This window comes from Drosophila rhopaloa, unplaced genomic scaffold (genome assembly GCF_018152115.1).
Source record: "Drosophila rhopaloa isolate 14029-0021.01 unplaced genomic scaffold, ASM1815211v1 contig_115, whole genome shotgun sequence".
NCBI lineage: Eukaryota > Metazoa > Arthropoda > Insecta > Diptera > Drosophilidae > Drosophila > Drosophila rhopaloa.
In genome coordinates this window covers 7,008,614-7,023,942 of record NW_025334990.1, presented here as the reverse complement: position 1 = coordinate 7,023,942, position 15,329 = coordinate 7,008,614, and the positions used below count along the sequence as shown (strand labels likewise).

The following is a 15,329-nucleotide window of genomic DNA, read 5'->3' as shown; positions in this document are numbered from 1 at the left end:
TGCCAACTGTCACCGTTCGCCAGCTGGAGCAACAGATGCTCGGCCAGCTGCCAGGCCACGCACGTCAACTTGGCTCAAACGCAGGCGCTCTGGCAGGTAAACAAACACCTGTGGGACGCATTTCGTGGAATCGTGAGGTAAACAAGTGCACTGCGCAGAAGTGTCAAATGTCAGAGCAGGCGCAGTGGGGCCCTAGAAGAGTTCAGCAAATGGCCAAGGAGGCCACTCAGGGGTCATCCCTTTCTGGCTAAGGTAAATCCAGGTGGAGAGCTTTAAGCTCAACCAGAAACGTCAAAGAAACGTCAAAACGGGCCACGACAGTGTAGAGAGAAAAGTTTTCGCTGGCCAACAACACACACACACCGAAAAGTGCTGGGTCGCGCGAGAAAATTGCTGAAAAAATTCATTGAAAAATCGTGAAAATTGCCACAAATAAAATGCTCTGCGCTTGAGGGACTGTAAGAGATATAGCCGCATCTGAAGGGATCCAGTGACGCCGCGGGTGGTATGTTACCGGATGGCCAGGGCAGGTGGCCAAAACCGAGCTAACGGGATATGTGATGTGGTGCAAACGAGTGCGTGTGTGCATGTGTCTGTGAGTGTGTGAGTGCAGCTGCAAAGTAGGGTAAGAAAATCGCATCGCCTGGTATTTATGTCGCGCTCCCGCTCGATCGACCTCCATCAATCAGAAGTTAGTAGATCATTGGAAGCAGAGGAGAGAATCGCGGGGAATCATGGCCTGGTCGCGACTCCTGGCGTGGTGGCGCCTCTGTTTGGGCCTGCTCTCCGTCCTGGTCTGCTTGGCCCCGTGCGTCAATCTTCAGCCAGCCGAGAACATCAACTACAATCTGTGAGTGCCTGCGGCGATTTTCCGGATTTTCACCCACATACCATAATCCCCGTTTTCCAACTCCAGCGTTCATTCGTGGGCCGACAAACTGGGCACGGAGCTGTTTCATCTGGGCGATTTCATCACCAGGCGCAAGGAGGTGCAAGAGGTGAGACGAGAGCATTTTATTGATTTTTCCGCCGCTCCGTTTTCCCCATTTTCCATTTACATTTCCCCATTCCCCTTCTCCCACTCCCCACGCCCCGCAGTGTGTGTGTGTGTTTTCGGCTCTGTTTTTGTGCGCTCCTTGTTGACGTCTCTCTGAGGCTGAGACTTCGGCTCCGAATTTGGGTTAAAGGCTGCCCGAGCGGCAATTATAAAAAAATGTAAAGCAGAAGCCAGATGGGAAACTGTGAGGCAGTAGGTCGAACAACCAATGCTCTTGAAAAATCTTTCAATAGACATTTGAAGTTGCAATTAATACCCTTGGTAATTTCAAACTTAATTAAAACTTTCTTTGAACCAACGTTAGCACTGGGATACTATGGGTCACTAGGTCAAACTCTCCCTTGTTCGAAGTTGTTATGGTTTTAATTACTGTTTAACTTTACGAAACAGAGCTCTGATTAAAGTACTATTTAATAGTATTTTGTAATTGTTTTTTTTATCGATAATTTTATATTTTGGTTAAGGTTACACTACAGGTTAACCTCTCCCACTCCCCATCTGACCTGAACATCAGTTCGAGTTTTAAAATGGTTTTTTCCCGAAATGTAATTATTTATTGATTTATTTACAAAGCAGTGTCTTTATTACCTAAAAATTAGTTTGGTCAAGTTAAGGAAATACGATAGTAATTCACTAATTACAGAAAGTTTTGAAAAACTGTTAGTGAATAATTTAAAAATATTTTTCTTTTCCCTTAACTTTGAGAGTAATGTAGTACCAAAAAATTTAGAAACAATCAATGCTAAGTTGAAAATTATTATTAAACGAATGTTACTTAGAGCGTATGAAACTCTGTGAGGTTCTTTCAAAAGTGAGTGTATCCTAGTAAACACTGAGCCAGTAAACCATAATGCTTAGCCGTCTTTCGGTCTCCGTCTCCCCATATGAGGTCAGTTGCTGACCGGCACAGCTGGTAATTTATTTTTAGGCAGCGCAATTGGATTTACAAATTAAATGTTTCTGCCCCATGAGTTATAACCGTATGTGCGCCAACTGTTTATAATGCTCTATATGCATGTAAATGTGTTTGGCGATGGGCCCACTGGGGCCTCTAAATGGGTTTTACGGGGTGGTTCCGCTTGCAATGTCTGTACTTTTGGAATGGCAATGGGTTGGGGAAATAATGAAATAATCCTATTTTTCTTGTACCATTTGGTTAATATATATTATTGATGTTCACACAGAGTTTCAAGGATGCGAAAGTCGTTTCGCGCAATGGCGCCTCCATCGTCGATTCGATGGCCAAGGAAATCGAAATGATGATGGACCTGAAAGTCAGTGCAGTGAGGGTAAGTAGATCCCTAGAATTAGTTTATCAAACGAAATCTATATATCCATTATCTTTAGCGTATTATGGACACGGCTGAGAACACGGCTCTGTCGCATCAGAACGATATGGCGGACAAGATGTTCTCCTACTACAGTGCCAAGGAGATGCTGGAGCCCAACGATCCCGTACCACCCATTCCCACCCCGGCGCCCGATATGGATAAGGATATAGGCGAACCGCTGATCTACGTTCAGCCAAAGGTGGTGGTGCTGGAACCACGTCCCGAATTCCACAACACACCGGTCAACTTCAGCGTCAGCTCGGTCCATGTGCCAGTCAATGTGTTCGATCGAGGTTTGGAATAATACTCATCACTATAATCCGTGTATCTCTTCTCTCCGCTCTCCACCTATCTCTTTCTCTCTGTATTTATCTCTCTTTTGCTCTATGTAATTGTAAACGTATTTGTCGCCTGCGTGTGTTGTCTTTTTCTAACGACCCTGTATAATTATAATGCGATCGAGTTCGGGGTACTAAGTTTCTAATTTCAAAAATAACTTCCTCTAATATTTTTTTTTCTATTCTATTTAAATAAGATTTTAATTGGAAAACTACGATATTCACTAAAACTATGACATAAAAATCGGTCTATTCAATTGTTGTCTATTTTTTGGAAATAATATTTCAGTGCAGATAAATTGAAGTAAATAATTAACGAAATATATTATAATACAATATGATAAATTATACAAAGCAATGTAGAATAAAATTGTATTTAAAACCTTCTAAATAAGATCATATAACACCCCGAACTCGATCACCCAGGGTTGTATTTAATGCTTTTGAATCAAACACGAGCTATTTACTAACGATACACTCTCGTCTCTGTCTAGCTGCCAAAAAGTAGAATATTGAAATCGCCTATAGCTAGCTTGATCTCTATCTATCTCGCTCCTTAGCTGTTTGCTAGCTCGCTTGACCGTAAAATTAATTTTTTTCTTATGCCATATAAACTTTATATTATAATACAAAATGTATAATATAAAGCCGTAAGCTGCGCCTCCTTTATCTTTGTTTTTTTCGATTTCCAAACCGCTTGCGTCAATGCGTGCGAGGGACGCGTGCACACGTCAAGCAGCGCATTGCGCCGCCCGGCCCACCCACTGTACCTAATGACCCGCCGACCTTGGCAATTTACCGATAACTGATAGACCGATCTAGCAGATAGACCGATCTTACCGATTGACCGATCGGGGCCGCTGGCGGTGCAATGCGCACGTTGACGACGCGCTCGCGTTTTGCGCCGGGGAATGCAAAAATGCGAATGCGAATGCTCCACTGCCGAATGACACACGCGGAATGCTTGCCAAAAACCGTATAACACCCAACTTGAGCCACCAGAACACGAACCCAAAAAAGAAAAACTCCTGAGAGCCCGTAAAATAAACTAAACTAGGATTAAGTGCGCGACCGCAGATGAGGATAACTAATCGTGTTTCTTGCTAAATTCTTCCCATTTCTTTTGACATGACTCACAAACGATTATCATCATTACATGACCAATTAACACACTCGATCACACGACACAGCACCGGATGTGATTAAGGCGATTCAGTGGTCGGAGAATCTGGATCAGATATTCCGCGACAATTACAAAAACGATCCCACATTGTCGTGGCAATTCTTTGGCAGTTCGACTGGCTTTATGCGCCAATTTCCTGCATCGAAGTGGCGCAAGGACGTACCGGTCGATCTATACGATTGCCGACTACGCTCCTGGTATATGGAGGCGGCGACGAGTCCGAAGGATATTGTTATCCTGATGGATGGATCCGGTTCAATGTTGGGACAGAGGCTAGATATCGCAAAGCATGTTGTCAATACCATACTCGATACATTAGGTACAAATGACTTTGTGAACATCTTCACCTTTGATAAGGAAGTGAGCCCAGTGGTCGATTGTTTCGAGGATTCACTAATTCAAGTATATATCGATTTTCTTTTATGCCTAATTTCTTTCTTGATTTTATGATTAACGCCAATTTGATTTCTGTCTATCCCCACAAAAAAAAACCAACCAAAAAACAACAACACCAAATCTGAAATCTCAAACACACCCAATTGATGCAAACGAATACGAATACAACACACGAACTACCAAAATCCCAAACACATCCGAAATTCATTCAGGCGAATCTGGGCAACATACGTGAACTGAAAGAACGGATTGAATCGTTTACACCCAAATCTATCGCCAATTATACCGCTGCATTGACAAAGGCATTCGAGATATTGGAAGATACCAAAGTGAATTCGCGCGGGGCGCAGTGCAATCAGGCGATCATGATCATTGGGGACGGGGCGCCCGAGAACAATCGCGAGGTCTTCGAGTTGCACAATTGGCGGGACCCGCCGTACAAGCCGGTCCGCGTGTTCACCTACCTGATTGGCAAGGAGGTGGCCAATTGGGATGATATACGGTGGATGGCGTGCGAGAATCAGGGCTACTACGTCCACCTTAGCGACACCGCCGAGGTGCGCGAGATGGTCTTGAATTACATACCGGTTATGGCCAGGCCGCTCGTCCTGGGCAGGCACGATCATCCGGTGATTTGGTCGCAGGTCTATGCGGACATCGAGGTGGGTAGCGCCCCTAAAAGGGCTGCCAATCAATATTCCCCCCACAACATTCGGTTAGCAACGTTTTATTTTCCCAAAAATACCCATCTTATGTATGTGCGTAGGACACAAAGCTCTCCGACTATCTGTGGGACATCAACCAGTGCGAGTACCAGAAGGCCGACGTCCTCGAGTACTGGCAGGTGCACGACCGGATGCTGGAGCCCAGCGAAATGCACCGCCGGAAATACAGACGGATGAAGGAGGTGAGTAAAGATTACAGCTCTATATTTATATATATATATGTTTGGGTGTTGTTTTGGGTGAAATGGGTTTTAAGTAAGTAAGTTGTATTAAATATTGTACCCTATAACCTTGTATTTCCCTAGGACATCTCAATTAAAAAACATTTCACTATAAATTTTGTCGATATTTAAACAATAAAAGCATATAACTTAATATTTTTTAAAGATTTAATAACATAGTTAATAATTAAATTATTGTTGTATGTATTTTAAAAGTATATTTTAAAGAAGTATAAAAAGAAGAATAATCTTTATAATGTCAAACGTTTTTTATAAATTTCCATAAATTTACTTTATGAAAATATATTTAATGTTAAATTTCTTTTTTATCTTTCAAAGACTTGGAACCAGCCGGTGGACTCGAATGTGTACCAGTTTATGACCACCGTATCGATGCCCATCTACGATCGGCGCGAGAATGCGGTAAGTGAAATTGACCAGAAATCGATCGTGTCCCCTGGCACGGGGGAAAACCTATCGAATCAAACTCTATCAAGCGAGTTAGCACTGCAAAATTCTTAGCGGAAAATGAAAGAAAGAAAACTGAAATCAGAATCAGCAGCCGCCGAAGCAGCGACGAATTCATTTTGCCCCCAAACTCATTAACGATCGAAGCAAGAAATCGAAATACAGCAAACCAATCTGAACCTATCTATGTAACAACTCACTTTATACTACTACTACTACTACTGTATTAATAATTTATGCGTTATATATATAACACACTACTACCTACTACTACTACCAAACTATACACAACTATACCACAGAATATCACCGAAGAAGTTTTAATAAATGAAGCACTCTGGGAATTGCAAACACGTGAGGTACAAACTATAATGCCAAATTCTAACAAATAACAACCAAATCCAAACTTAATAAATTTCGAACGAAATTTTTGCGTATAACGTATTTACTGCTCTTAATGAAAGTTTTATATACGCCAATTAATTGCATATCGTATTGAGCTCTACCTATATACTCGTATATACATTATCCGTATATAAATATCAAATAAAGTAAACGATTTGTTATACTTTGCGCTACATACATGCATACCTAATCCATATTTAACCGATATATACTATAACTAACTATACTATAACTCGTATATAAATCTAGCTAATATGGTCTAGGACCATGGCATTCTTTAGCAACCTTTTGACATTATAGTTGACCACGTACTGGGTTCAACGCCCAAAATCGAAACCAAATCCAAAAGTATTCTCATGTAATAACGAAATCAATTCGAATTGGTCCAGTATTTAACGATATATAGATATTGATTTTCTTTATATAACCGTACTCGTAACATTATAATAATTATTATAACAAATTATAAAATTATAGCTATGCCTAGTTGATTACTTAACGTATAAATAGAACATTTTATCTAGCATTTTGAGTAGTAGAATTTTCCATTTGTTGTTTTATCTAAGAAAGATTGGGTTGAGCCGCGATCGACTAGACTCTATACTATATATATAGTGCTAATTGGTAGTCCCACCCCGTCCAACAGAAAACCCCGCCCTCTCCCCTAACGAATAAATGTTAGAAACCATTGATGTTTAGTAAGTACAATCATTGACAAAGCGAAAAGCAACCAAAAATCGGAGAAATCCTAGGCTACTGCTGAGGACCTATAGAGCACACACTATAGAGAACAATCACAACAGATAAATTTCTATATATATATATAAATATAAACCAAAGACACATCTCAGCACCTCCAAAAAGAGAGAGGTCCCGAATCCGCTGGAGTTTTTATACCCTTCTGCTGGACAGGATATACATATGAAGTAGGGCCCAGATCAGATAGGACCAGGATCCTTATACGCACCCCGCCGCGCTTCCCGCCCACCGACACCGCCACGCCTCCAACTCCACCCGCCCCTTAAATAAACCTATTTAAGTTGCTTTCGTTCCTAGAGATTGATTTATTAAATACTACAAATACGAATTCACAGCTCATTAATCTAACGACCGATATAAATCCGGCTGCGAAAATAAACCTTCAAGTTGTGAGTAAATTGTATCTAAATCAAACCAAAAACAACAGCAAAATCTAATAAAATGCAAAAGCCCATCCTAAATTTATCACTTTTGTTTTGTCTAAGCCGCATGCGTGACTTGATCGAAATTGTTTGTTGCCTTTTGATTTTCAACTGATTTTTTAAGCACTAAAAAGAATTGATATTTATTTTCCTCCGTTTTGTGTAATGCCTATTATCCATGCCACCACCCCCCGCCCACAGCCACGATGCAATAAGTTATGATTTATTAGCCAGTCCGATCAAGTGCTTGGTACTAACCCGAATGATTTATTTCTGCAATCCTAGACTAAGATCTCTCCGGCACTTTCTCTCTCTGTATATCTTTGTGTAAAGCTTCGCCAAAACTGATCGATCGGTGATCGAGTCCTTTGTCTGTGCTCCTCTCTGTAACTCCTAAATCTCTCTGGCAACTGGTATCTTGTAGATTCCCTGCCACCCTACCACCCAAAATGTTTATGTGAAGGGTATAAAAACTGTGAAAATATACACACTGCCAACAGCAAAACACCAACAACGCAAACAGACACGCACAACTGTACTTTCTTCGAAAAGAAGGCGATTCCAACACGTGTAAACAGCTTATTTCACACATTTTCAGTTTAAACTTTAAACCCTTCCGAAACCCCACAAAAAAAAAAAAAAAAATTGTAAATTACACTCTCTGTCTTAATTTTTTTTACTATTTTCCGAAGCCTCTCCTCTGTCTTAACACTTACGTTACACATTTTGTTTCACACTGCCTACTAAAACTCAACGCTCTCATACGCTCTTAGTACTACTCTGCTAGCCATGTAATTAGCCGCTAAAAACAGAAAAAAACGCTTAACTAAATTCTTTGTAAACATCAATACAAGAAAACAAAATGAAAAAAAAAAAAAAAAATCTATGAAATCGACTTTCTTGACTGTACTCGTAAGTTCTTGCGTAGTAAACGATGCTTCTCATATTTGCATTCGACATTGTTTCCGTTTTTGATTTACATCTTTGTATTTTACTTTAAGATGCCTTTAGGCGTTTTGTACTAGCAATGCCATTTATCGAATTCAAATTTCAAATTCATTTTTCAGTATTTGATTATCATGCAAAAAACAAAAAAATTAACTACCAATTCTTTGTACTTGTACAATTTAAAGTCCAATTTGTGTATATGTTTCGTTTTCACTCACTTGACCCGACATTCCTCTAAAAATATATCTCAAAACTTCTCACGCACAGACTAAGATTGCGAATATACTGGGCGTGGCTGGCACGGATGTGCCCATCAATGAAATCAAAAAGCTGCTGTCGCCGTTTACGGTAAGTGGGAAATACTTCAAGATCTTACTAATATTACTTATTATATCAATATTTTTATATCTCCCCACAGCTTGGCGTGAATGGCTATGCGTTTATAGTAACCAACAATGGTTATGTACTATTCCATCCAGACTTTCGTCCAATTGTGAGTTATCCTTGTAATTACTCTTTGAAATTATTTAAAGTAACCTATGGATTTTTAAATTCCAGTTCCAGGGCTACATATTAAAGCCATCATACAATAGCGTTGACATGATTGAAGTCGAGCTGTTGGATGACGATCGACCCGCCAGAGACTTTAATCCAGTGCTGATGACGGTATGCATTTTATTAATCCCCTTTAAACGGATTAAATTATACAGTTTTGGTATTCAAATCTTTTCCAACAGATAAGAGATTCCATAATCAATCAATCGACTGGCAGCAAATGGATGTTGGTCAAGAATCATTTCGATGAAATGGTAAGTAAAAAGTTAAAACGAAAGACTTTTAATTTTGTTACAAACAAAAAATGTGCAGGCAGTACAAATAATTTATTAATTTAATGATTTAAAACTATTTAGAAACGGGTGGCTCGCATAAAGCGACAATACTATTGGACGGCCATCAAGAAGACCCCTTTTACTCTGGTAATTTCCTATCCGGAGCAATATGGCGTGAGTCACATGGACATTCGAGCCGACCAGGAGATCCATAGAATAAGCATTAAGGGCACAAACTTACGCAGCGTCTTCAGTGGCAAGCGATGGAAAATACATCCCGATTGGTAAGCTTTCATTTCCTTAACAATCGTAGTTTCAAATTAACAGGATAATACGATATTTACAGGCTATATTGCAAGCACAGCAACAGGACTTTCAAAACGCCAGAGATCGAACTGCTGTACTTTCTCGAGCGAATGTCTGAGCCTGGCTGGCGATGGCCGGGAAGTCGAAGCGCTATGCCCCCGGAGCACGCGGCTGCCATGTTCTGTAAGTATAAAGTACCCATCCACTTCCGGTGACATCCATTTCCGATACCCGAATCGATCGCTTCGATAAGCCGCCGCTTTCCCAGTCTCTGTTATGCGTTTTTGTGTTCGATGTGCGAAAATTACGATTGCGATTTCAATGTTCATGCAAATTCACAGCTAACAACTCATCAACTGGCCGTTATCCATCAATCAATGAAAAAGAAAGCTACTATTGTGAGTAACGAATATCAAAAGCCATTACAGTCACAGTTGTGCACCCACCGAAAAAACACACATGCACTCAGTAGCACCGTTTTCAACTCTGACCTTTCGCACCTGCACATCCGGCTGAAATGCCCGATAAAAGTAGTCCAATGATCCTAACTCAAATTAAATGTTTTAATTCGAAATACACCTGTTAATGGTCTGAAATTTTCGAAAACATCATATTAAACTTGATCTTAACTGTTACTCTAAGCCAAAGCATTTAAAAATCTTCAACATTTAAAATTATATTATTGCAAAACATGTTCTTTACTGAAAAAGGCATAAGAAGCCTTGTTCTTAGTAATAGGTTTAAAGCAAATTGGTTGGTCCAGTTAAAAACATTACAAATTGAGATTACTAAAAGTTATTATAATTTTAATTAGAAAATAAAACACAATGTAGTTAGCTGCGGAATTTGCACCTTTAAATCGATGCATGTCACAGAGAAATTGGTGATTAAATCTATATATTTTATGTATGCTGCTGACATCAAGCCAATAATTTTGTGTAATGGTTTCAGAATAAGTTAATAAAAACATATAGAGCCAGTAATGCAGCTGCAACCATTACTTAACCATGTTTCGTAGCAATCTTGGATTGTTTTGACCCTCTGAATTTGAATTTCAGGCGATCGGCAGCTTATGCAGGCTCTAGTTTTCGATGCTCGAGTCACCGAGGGCTTCTCCAACACCACCAGTTTTAACTCCAAAGATGACAAGGGGTAAGTGGCGAGAACCGAGGATTTTGGGGATCTATTGCAATGCTAGGCTTGACTCGTCAAACACCCTCAGTACAGTCAACGCCATGCACTCGAGTTAACGCACCGGAAAAGCAGCACATATTAACCGTTTTTTATTTCTGTGTACGCCCTTCTTTTCTCACTTTTATTTGCATTTTATACCGATTTCTTTGTGTCGTCCTTGTCGCTGTCGTTTAATGTCTTTCTCATAATGAATTTTTGCACCCACCACTCTAATACTACTACTTTAACTATATATATATGAACTATATGAAATCTTGAATATCTCCTGAACTTGATACCACAAATCATAATGCCTCTCCATTATGAAAATACCAAACCATTCACGAATCTAGCACAAGCGCATCAAGCCCAATAGCCGTTCTAATGGGTTTGCTGCCAAGGTAAACAACGATACTCACTCCTGTTAACTAGTCTAAGTCCAAACTCTATTACTATTTGTAAAATTATGACGTCAGGTTTTATAACTTAATATATCTGTTTGCACAGAAACGAATTCAAGCAGCGATTTGGCGTCACCGTCGCATTTTTGGCCACCCACAGTGGCCTCACCCGCTGGCATGAGTTCCACTCGAATGCCGCCGAAGAGTCTGGAGTCGGGTAAGTTTGGGGAACTGGGAGCCAGGAATTTGAGGGGGTTTTAATCTAGAGGGACTTCCCCCATGCAGCGAGACTTTTAGCCAGAACAACACCCGGGCCATCGATGAGATTTGGTATAAACGCGCCGTGGACCAACATTTTGTGCGGGAGGAGAGCTTCGTTTACTCAGTGCCCTTCGATGCGGGTGGTAAGTTGATATAAACTTACTTTTCAATAATTATTCTCATGAATATTTTATTTCCCACCTGTAGAGAGCAATTCAGAGATCCTGGTGACGGCCAGTCATGCCGTTTTTCACAATGAAGGCGGCAAAACTGCCCCGGCGGCAGTTGTGGGCTTCCAGTTTCAGCACTCGGCGCTCTACAAACTCTTCCACAACATCACCGGCAATGTGAGTTCAACTATCTAGTTTCCAACTCAATACTTAATTAATAAAATGTTTATGTAGGCCTGTGCCGTAGATGACAAAGACTGCTATATACTGGACAACAATGGCTATGTGGTCATATCGACGCGAGTCCACGAGACGGGGAGATTCTTCGGGGAGGTGAACGGAGCGATCATGAAGCGACTGCTGGAGGAGAATGTCTACAAGCAGGTCACCGTCTACGATTACCAGGCGGTCTGCTTCGAGTCCAAGAGCGATAACAATGCCTCCAGCATGCTGTTCTCGGTAGGATTGGTTTAGTTGATTGCCTTAGTTGATACAGTCAAACTTCTTGAACTCAAAAATAAGTCTAAAGCTCCATTTTAAGATACTTAAATTATAAGAAAACATTTTTAGACAATTAATTTTTATATTTTTGTTACTTTGTTAACTTCTTGTCTTATTATAATTGAATTACTTTAAATTGGGAACTCGAAATCAAAAGTAGGCTTTGTATAGTATATTTTATCGTTTTTATGATTTTCCTAACGATATGTTAGTTTTTTTGCTAAATATTATATTATATATTTAGTACAATTCATGTTAAATGAGATTTAAGAATTACTAAAAGAGTTCTTAACTTAAGTTAAATTTATTTGATTATTTATTACAAAACCCTTAAAATTAGTTTGAGCTATAGAGGTTTGACTGTACTTTAACCGAGAGATGCTAATAACCCTATATTTTTAGCCACTATTCCATGTGCTACGCGTGGGCAAATGGCTGCTGCATACGGCGCTGTGGTATATTGTACAACTGTTGCAGTGGGCGCCCGGAGTGTCCAGCCATTATGCGGACATGTACGGCGACTCCAACGACACAGAGCCTCCTCCGCCGGCGAAGCATCAGGAGCACCATGCCCGCAACGGCAATGGGCATGGGAAGAAGGACGATGACTACTGGCTGCGCTACTTGACGCTCCATCGCACCCGGCTCAAGCCGTGCGACATGAAGCGCGAACTTTACACGCTGTACAAGGAGAAGGACAACGTTGTCTACAATATGACAGCCCATGCATGTGAGCGGCCATTTGTCGTCCTGCCCATACCGTTCAGCAACCTCATCCTACTGGTCATCGACCAGCTGTGTCCCAGGGACGGCACCGTCGTCCTCACGGTCAACCCGCAGCCGATCGACTACCCCTTTGCGGTCAACGAATCGCTGGCCTGCTACAAGCAGGCGCGGGAGTTCAACCGCATGCGACCCCACAGCTGCATCAGTCGGCACGCGAACGTAAGTCCTTGGGGGTCCTTGGGAAGTGGGTGCTAGTTAATGGAAGGCAGGGTGGATAGGTGCTTTCTCTAATGAGGTTGATCCAGTTTCACATATAATTACAAATCTATTTTTACCGAAACAGAGAAGTTTTTGTTCATAAACTATAATAGCGGCCTTCATTTTGGAGAATTCATGAGAAGGCTCTTAAAGCTAATGACGTCTACTTAAACCAATCGAATTGATCAAATTTTTTGGGTCATCGTAAATTTAATTTCTATATTTATTTTAATTATACGAAACTGAAAATATTTATATCTTAGGTATAATTATTTATACATTTTTTTTAAATTTGCTCAGAAATTTATTTAAAGACGGGGTTACCAGTTACTGGACTCAGTATTTGAAAGGTTATTAAATAAAGACTTCTTAAGACAAGAAAAATGAACGTAGACGTAAAAGAAAAAAAATAACTCACAAGTCGTTTAAAGCTTAAGTAAAAAAAATATTAGGGTCACCAATAGCATAGCTTCATACTTTTCTATAAAAATGTTATATTTAGAATTTGGTTTCAACTGCCAAGTGTCCGTAAAAGGCATTATAAAGCACCTCACCATTCCTCCTCTCGATTTTAGTGAATTCCCAACCATCTGTTCGTATACTTAATATGCCATAAATTTCTTTTCCAGGAGAGCGGCATCAAGCTGTGCGGAAAGGCGTGCTCGATCTACGCAAATCTGGGGCTGCTGCTCCTCTGCCACATACTGAGTCGCTGGCTGTAACGGCGGCCGATGGGTTTAGCTTAGATCTAGGCAATATGTTTTTGTATTATATACGAAGGGCAATCCAGGAGGTGGGAAATTTTTTACTCTAACGCTTGAGCGCAGTTTAATATTTTTGGTCACCTAGAGAAACTTTTCCAAATTAGTCGTTAAGTAGCTAAATACGAGTATCCGTATCCGTTTCGACCTCTGCGTTCGCTGTCGAGCGGAGCGAGCGGACACAGTGAACGCGGACAGTGTGTGCCGCCTATGAGGGACGGGGCGCTGGCTTATTGTAGACCTTCCAATAGACAGGACAAACATATATTTATTGCATATATATATTATATACAAAATACGTATAAATGAAAATTCCAACAACGGCCTTAAACGACTTGCAACCTTCAAATAAGCTGAATGCAAAGCGCCCTCATCCAGGCGACAAAAAACTTATGGCACACACTGTACCAAATGCCGACTACTGCCCATGGTTATGTGTGTGAGTGAGTGTGCGAGTGTGTGGGTGCATGTGTCCAGGTGTGCGTGGGTTGTGTGTGTGTTAATCCTAATCTAAGAAGGCCACATTTGTAAGTAACAACTAGCTACGAGTTTATGTTTAAAGAACGGATCAAGAAACCTATCGGTAAAGGCGAATAATGGAACCATTTAATTATATATACACACACACATACGATAATACGATATATACCTACGAGTACGCCCGGTACATGCTAACTAATTTAAGTAGCTTTTGTATATTTGCTTAGCCTAGCCCAGAGAAAAACTAACCGAATGTTCAGCCTCGGAGCCTTGGAACACTACATACTTTTATAGACATTCGTTAAAAAGTGATGTAAACCACTAAACAGAAACCGAAACCAAAACCAAAAGATAAAAAAGGGAATAAACCGATTTAAAGGCATTGTTTTTATATACACTGATGATGACGATACCTAGCATTACCCACAAGTACCTACATATATGAGAAATACTTTTTATTACTAATTACTTGATACGAGCCACAGAACTGAGCCGAGGTCAGAGAAGATTGAGTAAAAGCAACAGCATCTAGTGACTAAATTATTAATAATACTACACTTAAACATTGACTAGTTGAAATTTACCAAGAAAAACTATCGTACATCTAGACAAACTCTCAGCCGAGAGGATCTCTCCTCCGATCGGAACAGAACTTGCTAAGCTTTAGCCCCCACATGTCCCCATGGTAGTGTAATCAACTTGTGCCATTCGAACTGCCTAGAATTTGTTATTAACTATTTAATATTGAAGTCATAAGCGCCGTTTTTGATGCGACTAACAGGGAAATCTGTTAATCCCCTCGCAGGTTGTTTCATTCCTTATTCATTTTGTACATTGCGATTGCGCCCACTAGAATCGAATGTAAGGCAAAGCAAATATGAAACTAATACCAAGCTTGCAGGCCTCCTCACCAGGACATTAAGCCCGATCTCAAATTTAAACTCTCCTCACCAACAAACGAACGAAACAAAAGAAACAACACACACTCGCTGGCAGCCACAATTGTACTACATACATAAACATATTTCGAATTCAATCAAATACAAATAAAACCATTTGTCTAATGTGCTAAAAGAAGAAACTGATAATAAACACAAAATAATTTCGAAAATCAAAATATTTGTTTTCTTTTGCGGTCAATGACTTGTTTTGCATCACCGTGGAGTGGTGTCTAAAAACAAAGTTGCGATAAGAAATTGAATCGCCTTT

At 40.4% G+C, this 15,329-nt stretch overlaps 1 protein-coding gene across 8 annotated transcripts; it reads left to right on the top strand.

Moving 5' to 3' along the window:
• Positions 1-340: 340 nt before the first annotated feature.
• LOC108049277 (voltage-dependent calcium channel subunit alpha-2/delta-3) lies at positions 341-15,231 on the top strand. 8 transcript variants are annotated; one of them, XM_017130407.2, is made up of 24 exons: positions 341-850; positions 917-998; positions 2,242-2,346; positions 2,405-2,681; positions 3,917-4,311; positions 4,518-4,967; positions 5,072-5,212; positions 5,591-5,674; positions 7,219-7,272; positions 8,521-8,601; positions 8,672-8,746; positions 8,812-8,919; positions 8,991-9,062; positions 9,165-9,367; positions 9,430-9,572; positions 9,731-9,787; positions 10,448-10,541; positions 10,916-10,963; positions 11,070-11,180; positions 11,249-11,367; positions 11,432-11,571; positions 11,629-11,853; positions 12,298-12,840; positions 13,509-15,231. In XM_017130407.2, the coding sequence occupies exons 1-24, from the start codon at positions 735-737 to the stop codon at positions 13,599-13,601; spliced, it is 3,816 nt and encodes a 1,271-aa protein (XP_016985896.1). In that variant the 5' UTR covers positions 341-734; the 3' UTR covers positions 13,602-15,231. The 8 variants fall into 8 exon arrangements, with proteins under 8 accessions (XP_016985896.1, XP_016985894.1, XP_016985898.1 ...); XM_017130405.2 differs by lacking the exon at positions 7,219-7,272 and adding an exon at positions 6,022-6,078; XM_017130409.2 differs by lacking the exon at positions 7,219-7,272.
• The last annotated feature ends 98 nt before the right edge of the window (positions 15,232-15,329 follow it).

Excerpts from the sequence above, each read along its gene's own strand:
- LOC108049277 (XM_017130405.2), top strand. The coding sequence starts at position 735 with ATGGCCTGGTCGCGACTCCTGGCGTGGTGGCGCCTCTGTTTGGGCCTG. Across the intron at positions 999-2,241 it reads GGCGCAAGGAGGTGCAAGAG|AGTTTCAAGGATGCGAAAGT; the intron begins GTGAGACGAGAG and ends ATGTTCACACAG. Across the intron at positions 9,788-10,447 it reads TGAAAAAGAAAGCTACTATT|GCGATCGGCAGCTTATGCAG; the intron begins GTGAGTAACGAA and ends TTTGAATTTCAG.